Source organism: Tupaia chinensis, unplaced genomic scaffold (genome assembly GCF_000334495.1).
Source record: "Tupaia chinensis unplaced genomic scaffold, TupChi_1.0 Scaffold000238_1, whole genome shotgun sequence".
In the NCBI taxonomy this organism is placed as follows: domain Eukaryota; kingdom Metazoa; phylum Chordata; class Mammalia; order Scandentia; family Tupaiidae; genus Tupaia; species Tupaia belangeri.
Genome location: NW_006159716.1, coordinates 2,623,210 through 2,632,654, shown reverse-complemented (window position 1 = coordinate 2,632,654; position 9,445 = coordinate 2,623,210). Strand labels below are relative to the sequence as shown.

At 54.9% G+C, this 9,445-nt stretch overlaps 1 protein-coding gene across 1 annotated transcript in view; it reads left to right on the top strand.

Moving 5' to 3' along the window:
• The window catches only part of MDFI (MyoD family inhibitor), a 27,455-nt gene that overhangs the window by 6,680 nt on the left and 11,330 nt on the right, over positions 1–9,445 (top strand). The window contains exon 3 of the mRNA XM_014587820.2: positions 8,558–8,740. Within this exon, the coding sequence (XP_014443306.1) occupies positions 8,558–8,740 (183 nt within the window). The remainder of the gene's footprint in view (positions 1–8,557; positions 8,741–9,445) is intronic.

Sequence of the window (9,445 nt, the reverse complement as noted above, 5' to 3'; positions counted from 1 at the left end):
CCTGCTCTTGATTCTAAATTGAATTTCCTGGGGAATTGGAGCCTTCAGACCTAAAATAAAACCGACTCGACCCAGCCTCACTGGCCAGCTCAGGTCCTCTCTGGTTTTCAGTGTGGTGGCCTGGGACTGACCAGTGGAGTCACACAAACCTGCGTGCTTCAAAGGAGTCCCCATTCTCCAGCCTTCTTGGTGTTTAGGGCCACCCCTGATCCTCACCCTGCCCTTGTCTCCTCCCTTCACCTGGGGCATCCAGGCTCCAGAACTCAGTCTCACCCAAGTGCCTGCTGGGGTTGCAGAGGTGAATACTGACCCTGCTTCAAGGGAGTGAGCTGGGGGAGGGTTGTAGTCCGGTGGAGGAGCCAAGACTTCACTACCAACTTAATAATTAACACAAGGAGGGCCTGGTGGCACAGTGGTTGAGGCACTGGATCCCACACGCCTAACTCCATGGTTCAAGTCCCAGACCCAGTGGCCTGAAAATCACACCAGGCACGTGTGCATGCGTGCCCAGAATCCTGAGAGGAGAATGGAAGAGAAGGGATTATGTCATGGTCATCTCTGTCCCTCCCCCACCCTGTGACTTCTCACTCTCCCTCCCTTTGTCTTTCTCCAGGGAGAGTACATGCCTCATGATAAAAATTTTACCAATAAGAGAGAAAGAGAGGGAGGGAGGGAGGGAATGAGAGAGAGAGAGAGAAAGAAATAGGAGAAAGAGAAAGAAAGGAGAGATTAGCTGCTGAGTTCTCAGCACCTGGGCTCTTGGAGAAGGAACTAGGGGCTCAGGCTAGTGAAGGCTTTCTGGAGGAAGAGGTGAAGTTCGAGCTGGGTCGGGAAGCACGGAGCTGGACTTGGAGAGTGGGAGAAGGGAGGGACAGGACCTTCTAGTCCAGAGGAACAGTACAAGCAGGGCGGACTGGTCAGAAGGCCTGGGAGGCCCGGGGCCATGAAGGTTAGTCTTCCCAGAATGTGGGACCCTTCCGTCTCCACTGAGTAGACTGAAGATGCAGACTGACGCCGTCAGTGCCAGCCCACGGAGAGGCTGAGGTGCAGAGTGCCAGCCACCCATCTGACCAGTGAGGTCCTGGCCCTTTGTCTCTCCAGAGGTGGGAGGAGCCTAGATTGACCGTCCACACAGACAGCAGAGAGGGCTGGACCTGAGCACCAGCGTGTGGGCCTCTCTCCATGCCAGCCAGGGTCTTCCGGTGCAAACTCCTGTAGACCATGTCCAGACTTGGAGAGAGCCCATCCCACCTGTAAGCGGTACCCACCCCACTCCCGCTTGGCTCAGGACTGCTCTTCAGCTGGGTGGACGGTAGGCAGATGGAGCCCAGAGGGCTCCTGCCAAGGTGGCGCGTCCCCCAGACTTCCCTCTTGGGCACTTCCTGCTAGGGCTGGCTGTTTTTCCAGAACTCGGGACATTGGCTACAACCTCATCCTATGTTAGAGATGGGAGGGCGTCAAAGCCTTTCTGTATTGCCGCCTTGTGGATAAGACTCTTGACAGGAGGCATGCGGGGCTGGAGGCCCCTGCTCTGAGATGCCACCAACACATATGGCACCCTGGGCAAATTAGAAAAAGGTGTTCCTCTGGTCAGCTGGAGCAGGTATGCTGTGGGGTGAGCAGCAGGCACCTGCTGGGAGGACAGGGCTCGAGTCCTCTCTGGTTTTTGGCTGCATGTCCTTCCTTGGCTTTGCTGGTGACCCCCTCCCTCAGGCTCACTCATTTCCGCTCTCCGAGAGTCTCCCCGGAGCTTCTCCCTCTGTGGCTAGACAGCCATGTCTCCGGATCACCAGAAGTAAAACTAGGCTCTTTGGGCCTCCAGATGTGCACTTGGGTCTCCCTCTGGTTTGGCTTTGTGGGCCCTCCCTCAGGCTCACTCATTTCCGCTCTCCGAGAGTCTCCCCGGAGCTTCTCCCTCTGTGGCTAGACAGCCATGTCTCCGGATCACCAGAAGTAAAACTAGGCTCTTTGGGCCTCCAGATGTGCGCGCACTTGGGTCTCCCTCTGGTTTGACTTTGTGGGGTTTTTCATCTCCCTCTGCACCAGGCCAGACCCGTTTCTGTGGGTGTCGCGGTGCCCGACACTCTGGGTCTTCCTGCTGCTGCTTCTGTCTCTGGGCACTCGGGACAATCTCTTCCTCTGCCTCAGTCTGCTCCCTGCAGTCTGCTGGGTCCCTGCTGCTGCCCCTGGCTCCAGGAGGTCTGACTCCCCACATGACTCTGGGTCAGGATTACTGGACTTGCTTTTCTGTCTTCCCTCGTTGTCCCTGAGGTCCAATGCTCACCCTAGGAAGCCCGCTGCAAGATGGGCCTCCTTGGGCCTTGGTCTGGGCTCCACTTTCAATGTCACCAGCTCTGCAAGTGACTGCACAGAGCCTACCCTGGGAGAGGTGACACTGAATGAGAAGGGGTCATTGGGAGCCCCAGGCTCAAACCCTTTCTTTTTCTTTTTCTTTTTAAAGAATTATTTAATTTAATTTTATTTATTCGTTCATTTACTTTAATTTGACCAGAGAGAGACACAGAGAGAAAGAGAGGGAAAGTAAGAAAGTAAGCCACCAGGTCTAGGACTTGAACCTTGGTTGGCCATGTGGGAGTGTCCAGCACCTTAACCACCATGCCACCTGCTGGTCCCTCAAACCCTCTTTCTTGCCTCTTTACTCTCCAACCTTGTGGGCCAAGAGAGCAGAAATTTTGACTATCCCTGCTACAGGACGAATGTCACCTCTGTGCACCCAGGTGATGTCAGGAGAAGCCTCAGTGCACCAGCCAACGTTCTAGGCCTCCCAGCCCTGACTCCACTGAACACGGCGTGTGATTTGCACGGCCGTGCTGCAGCTGTGCTTGCTGGGGCCTGGGCTCCTGCTGCTCTTCTTGCAATTCTCTTCTTTGCTGCTGATTGTCCAAGACTTGGTGTGGGTGCTGCCTTCTCGGGCACACACACACACACACACACACACACACACACACATGCACACGTGCATCATGTCTGCCATGCATCACAATTCACATAGATGTCCCCACTGTGACCCTTGCCCCTCGGTGTCTGGGACAGCCCACCCCACCCCTGACAAAGCACTGTGGAGACAGTCACCTGGCCTTTCTCACTGGTGTGCCCAGTGCTTGCCCTGTTGTTGGGTGTCCCATAGGTGCTCAGTACATGCTAAGCCAAACACAGGAGGGGGGCAGGGGAGAAGAAAAGGAGGGAACACAGGATGGAGGGAAGGGTAGGTGAGAAGGTGGGCTCATGATTGGCCCCTGCATGCCAGGACCCTGCTGAGCATTTAATGGATGACTCGAAACTCTGAGGAATAAGCATCGGGATCCCCCTTTACACACAAGGCTACCAAATGCTGGCCCCAGGACCCAGGGTCTTAATCATCACGCCACTGGCTGGTCCTGACGTGCTCTTCTCTGTCTCTGTGCTTCCCAGCACCGCTCACATGCCCGAGCAGAGAGGAAATGAGGCCCCGGGACTGTGGGTAGAGCAGGGCAAGAGGTTCAAGTATTCCAGAGTCCATCAGTTAACTCGAGTTCATATCTCGGCCCTGCTACTCATTACGACATGTAACCTTGAGCATGTTGGCTTTCCTCTCTAGTCCTCACTCTCTTCCTCTAGAAAATCGGAGGGAAATAGACCCTTCCTGGTAGGCCGCTCCCGGAGAGCCCCCCCGGAGCTTCTCCCTCTGTGGCTAGACAGCCATGTCTCCGGATCACCAGAAGTAAAACTAGGCTCTTTGGGCCTCCAGATGTGCGAGCACTTGGGTCTCCCTCTGGTTTGACTTTGTGGGGTTTTTCATCTCCCTCTGCACCAGGCCAGACCCGTTTCTGTGGGTGTCGCGGTGCCCGACACTCTGGGTCTTCCTGCTGCTGCTTCTGTCTCTGGGCACTCGGGACAATCTCTTCCTCTGCCTCAGTCTGCTCCCTGCAGTCTGCTGGGTCCCTGCTGCTGCCCCTGGCTCCAGGAGGTCTGACTCCCCACATGACTCTGGGTCAGGATTACTGGACTTGCTTTTCTGTCTTCCCTCGTTGTCCCTGAGGTCCAATGCTCACCCTAGGAAGCCCGCTGCAAGATGGGCCTCCTTGGGCCTTGGTCTGGGCTCCACTTTCAATGTCACCAGCTCTGCAAGTGACTGCACAGAGCCTACCCTGGGAGAGGTGACACTGAATGAGAAGGGGTCATTGGGAGCCCCAGGCTCAAACCCTTTCTTTTTCTTTTTCTTTTTAAAGAATTATTTAATTTAATTTTATTTATTCGTTCATTTACTTTAATTTGACCAGAGAGAGACACAGAGAGAAGGGAAAGTAAAGTAAGAAAGTAAGCCACCAGGTCTAGGACTTGAACCTTGGTTGGCCATGTGGGAGTGTCCAGCACCTTAACCACCATGCCACCTGCTGGTCCCTCAAACCCTCTTTCTTGCCTCTTTACTCTCCAACCTTGTGGGCCAAGAGAGCAGAAATTTTGACTATCCCTGCTACAGGACGAATGTCACCTCTGTGCACCCAGGTGATGTCAGGAGAAGCCTCAGTGCACCAGCCAACGTTCTAGGCCTCCCAGCCCTGACTCCACTGAACACGGCGTGTGATTTGCACGGCCGTGCTGCAGCTGTGCTTGCTGGGGCCTGGGCTCCTGCTGCTCTTCTTGCAATTCTCTTCTTTGCTGCTGATTGTCCAAGACTTGGTGTGGGTGCTGCCTTCTCGGGCACACACACACACACACACACACACACACACACACATGCACACGTGCATCATGTCTGCCATGCATCACAATTCACATAGATGTCCCCACTGTGACCCTTGCCCCTCGGTGTCTGGGACAGCCCACCCCACCCCTGACAAAGCACTGTGGAGACAGTCACCTGGCCTTTCTCACTGGTGTGCCCAGTGCTTGCCCTGTTGTTGGGTGTCCCATAGGTGCTCAGTACATGCTAAGCCAAACACAGGAGGGGGGCAGGGGAGAAGAAAAGGAGGGAACACAGGATGGAGGGAAGGGTAGGTGAGAAGGTGGGCTCATGATTGGCCCCTGCATGCCAGGACCCTGCTGAGCATTTAATGGATGACTCGAAACTCTGAGGAATAAGCATCGGGATCCCCCTTTACACACAAGGCTACCCAAATTCTGGCCACTGGCCCAAGGCTGGCCACTGGTATCAACCTGGGTGGGATCTTCCTGCTCCCTGCTCAGGTCTTTTTCCTTCTTTTTTATTGCCAGAGGGTAAGTGCACTCACCAGAGAGGGGGAGAGGGGAGAGGAAGCAGCCCTGGTGGAGTGTGGTCACGCTGCCGTCTTTGTCCTGCGATTCTCCATCCCAGCAGGGTTTGGAGCACATACACGTTCCCGAGATCCAAACCACGGTCAGCCCTATGGATCCCGTTCTCTGGGCAGTGTTTACCCGCTGTGTTACCGGCCGGCCTGCAGAGCTTTTCCACTTCACCGCATAGGGAGCGTCAGGACCCCCAGTTCAAGATCTGGGGCCATGGCAAGATGCCCCTGGAAATTAGAGCCCAATCCCTGAGCCTCCCTCTTCAAACCAACTTTTTTTTTAATGATTTTTTATTTTATCTTTATTTTATTTATTTTATTTTAATTTGAACAGAGAGGGACAGAGTAAGAAAGAGAGAGAGACAAAGAGAAAGTGAGAAAGCAAGCTGCCGGGTCCAGGACTCAAACTGTGGTTGGCCATGTGGGAGTCCAGCACCCTTAACCACCACGCCACCTGCTGGTCCCCCAACTTGGTTTAAACCCTTAAGATCACATCTGAGGGGCCAGAAGATAGCTTCATAGTTATGTTGCTGGACACCTACATGGTCAACTGCGAAGCAATTCTAGTCCCAGACCCAGAAGTTTGAAATTCATGCTGGGCGCATGTGCATATGTGCCCAAAATCCCAAGAGGAGAGTGGAGGAGAAAGGATTGCAGCATGGCCATTTCCCTGGGGGTGGCTTCTCACTTTCTGAATTTGTCTCCGGCAAGCACATGTGCCCTATAGTAAAAATCTCTCTTTAAAATAAAAAATAGAGGGACCAACAGGGGCATAATGGCTATGTTGCTGGACTCTCATGTAGTAGACTGTGGTTCGAGTCTTGGACCCAGTGACTTAAACTCACGCCGGGTGCATGTGCGTGTGTGCCCAAGATCCCAAGAGGAGAATGGAGGAAAAGGATTGTGGCATGGCCATCCCCCCCGGGAGGTGATTTCTCACTTTCTGTCTCTCTGTCTCTCTCTGTCTTTCTGGAAAGTGCACATGCCCTGTTCCAAAAAACTCTCAAAAACAACAACAACAACAACAAAAAAGAGCCACGTCTGAGCTGGTACAGGCCAGGTTCAGGGCCAAGAGGCACCATCCTGCAGGCAGCTCCGTCCTTTAGGGTGCCCTCTCCACCTGCCTTCTCCCCTTCGTCCCAGCCCCATGACCTTCTAGAAGCCATCTGACATGTTATTTGGGCTCTAACCGGCCCAAAGAGCAGCTGAGACTGGAAGGAACCCCATTTACCTTTGCCTCCTTGAAGCAGCTGTGGGCACCAGGGAAAACTCCCAGCAAATACCTCTCCTCCCTCCCGCAGTCCCGCGAGGCTCAGCCCGCCCTCCCCTGCCCAGCTCCTGTCTCCAGGCAGGGCCCGTGGTTTTTCCCTGGCAGGCAGGCTCCAGCATGCCCACTTGGGCTGCCGCCCTCGGTGCTCCCCACGGACCTGAGGGCTTCTGTTCCCCAAGTCATGGCAGACTGGGGTCTTTGAAACAAAGTTCCCTGAGTGTCACAGAGGGAGGCTGTGGGTTGAGGGTGGGCCATTGGGCCTCCCTATCAGTATGCTTCCAGCTCCCATCCTGGACCCACAGGCCAAACCTTGGTCCATCCCTCTAATTACCCTTCTCCTCTGCTCTGTCATCTCTCCCCCTCTGACCTCCCTCCCTCTCTGTCATTTGGAAACAGCCCAGAAAAGGACAGCCTGTGCAAGCCCCCTCTGCTCTCTGATAGGTTCCACTTTGGTTTCCAAGACCACTCTTGGTCTCTTGGTCTCCCAGTCTCTGAGTGTGAGTGTCTCTTGGTCTCTCTGTGGGATGTGGCTTGCAGGTGTTTGCCCGTTACCTCTGGCCACACTGCTGCATCTCTGCACCTCTGTTCCCTCTATGTCCCTCTGCCTCTCCCTGTGTCCTCTGGGTCTCTGCGTCTCTGAGCCTCTTGTTTCTGTCCCTCGGCTCACTCCTCTGTCCCCCAACATGATTTACAGGGAGCAGGAAGGCCAGCCACCACCCTCTTGAGACTGCACGCCTGGGATCCAACAGGAGATTAGGGATGCACCTTTCACCCTGTCATGGCTCCAGTCCGGCCCTGGCCCCAGGACCCTGACCTCACCCTCAGGCCTTCCCACCGCCAATGGCTGAGGCTGTGGGAGCTCTGGCTTCCCTCTCCTGCCTCTCCCCAGCCCCATCCTCTGTCACCTCCTCCCTGACCCAGGGGCCCTAGCTTTGCCACCACAGGAGTTGTGGGTTTGAGGTGGCTCCATTTCTGCCTTCCACCGCCCCTGCACAGAGCCACTGTAATTACATGGGGCTGCGGTTCGCCTCTTCCCCAGTGCTCCTGGACTGGCTCCTCATCCTCCTTCCTGCCTGGAGCCCCTCCCTGCCCCCCCCAAGTTTCTCGAACTCCTTCCCTTGCCGTCGTCCTCTCTCTCTGGCCCAATTTCTCACTGTCTGTCTCCCTCGTGCGCTGTCCGTATCACGCTCCCTTCCCGCCGCCTCTGCCTCTGTCCCTGTCTGTATCTTTCTCTCCATCACTGACTTCCGCACTATTGCCGCGCTTCCCGCCTGTCCCCGCTGTCCATCACTGGGTTTCTGCCCCCTCTCCACCCGTGCTCAGCGCCTCTCCCCCAGTGCTCCTGGACTGGCTCCTCATCCTCCTTCCTGCCTGGAGCCCCTCCCTGCCCCCCCCAAGTTTCTCGAACTCCTTCCCTTGCCGTCGTCCTCTCTCTCTGGCCCAATTTCTCACTGTCTGTCTCCCTCGTGCGCTGTCCTCACCCGCCCCCCTCCCCGCCGCCTCTGCCTCTGTCCCTGTCTGTATCTTTCTCTCCATCACTGACTTCCGCACTATTGCCGCGCTTCTCGCCTGTCCCCTCTCCACCCGTGCTCAGTCTCCCGCATCAGACTGCTCCATCTCTCTCTGCTTCTACCTTTCGCCGTCCCTTTGATGCTTTGTCTCTGCCTGTCAGTCTCGATGCCCGTCCCTATCTCTCCATCTCTGACTGTTCTCTTCTGCACGGTGTTTCTCCCTTCGCTCCCTACTTCCCTTTATACGGTGTGTCTCTGGCCCCTCCCGCTGACACCGTGTGCATGCACGCATACATGCCTACACACACCCTCACTCACTCACGGGTTGTGGTTTGGGAGCTTTCTATTTTGGAATCTGGCACTGTCGCCAGATAGCATAAGGGTTGGGTAACTGACACAGAGAGACCCAGAATGAGGGCTCACGGGGCAGGCTGAGCCGTGTGACAGGGACCTGAGCTGGGGAATCAGGGAGCACCAGGGAAACACATCTAAGTCATCTGCTTTTTCCCTAGCCCAGACCCTACCCCTCCTACCTGGGCTGGAGATAGTAACAGTATCCACTCACCCCGAGGAGGCAGCGCCAGAGGAGGGCTCCCTGGAAGAAGCAGCATCCCCCATGCCCCAAGGCAATGGCCCTGGAGTCCCCCTGGCCGTGGACAGCACTGACCTCGATGTCCTCACAGAAGCTGTGACATGTGAGTGCTAGGGGACCAAGGGGTTGGGGTGGTGTTTTAATTTTCTGTGTTGCTAACAACAGAAATACCTGCGTTTGGGTAATTTATAAAGAACATGATGTCTATTTAGTTCATGGTTTTGGAGGTCCAAGTTCAAATGGCCACATCTGGTGAGGTCCTTCTTGCTGGTGGATAACGCAGTGAGGGCATCGCATGGCAAGAACTTGGGCAGAGCACAGGTGTGTGTGTTTGCGATGATGTCTCCCTGTAAGCCCACAAGTATCCAATCATGGGGGCCGCACCCTGATTCTAACTTCCCAAAGGCCACACCTCTCAATAGCATGGCTGCATTAAGTTTTCACCTTCTTAGGCCCATCACAACCAAATGTCCACACATGAATTGGGGCGAGGGGGACACATTTAAACTATAGTATCTCACCCCTGGTCCCCCAAATTCATGTTCTTTCACATACAAAACCACCCCAATGTTTCCAAAAGGCTTAAAACTCATCCCACTGACTGAAAAATCCAAAGTCAACTGTGAAGTCAAAACAAATTATATGCTTACAAAATACTGTGGTGGGATAGGCACAGGGTAGACATTCTCATTCCACAAGAGGAAGGGAGTAACAGGCTTCAAGAAAGTCTGCCCAAGCAGGGCAGAGGTTAAGTCTCAAAACTCAGGGGACCAGCAGTTAGCGTAATGGCTATGTCGCTGGACTCCCA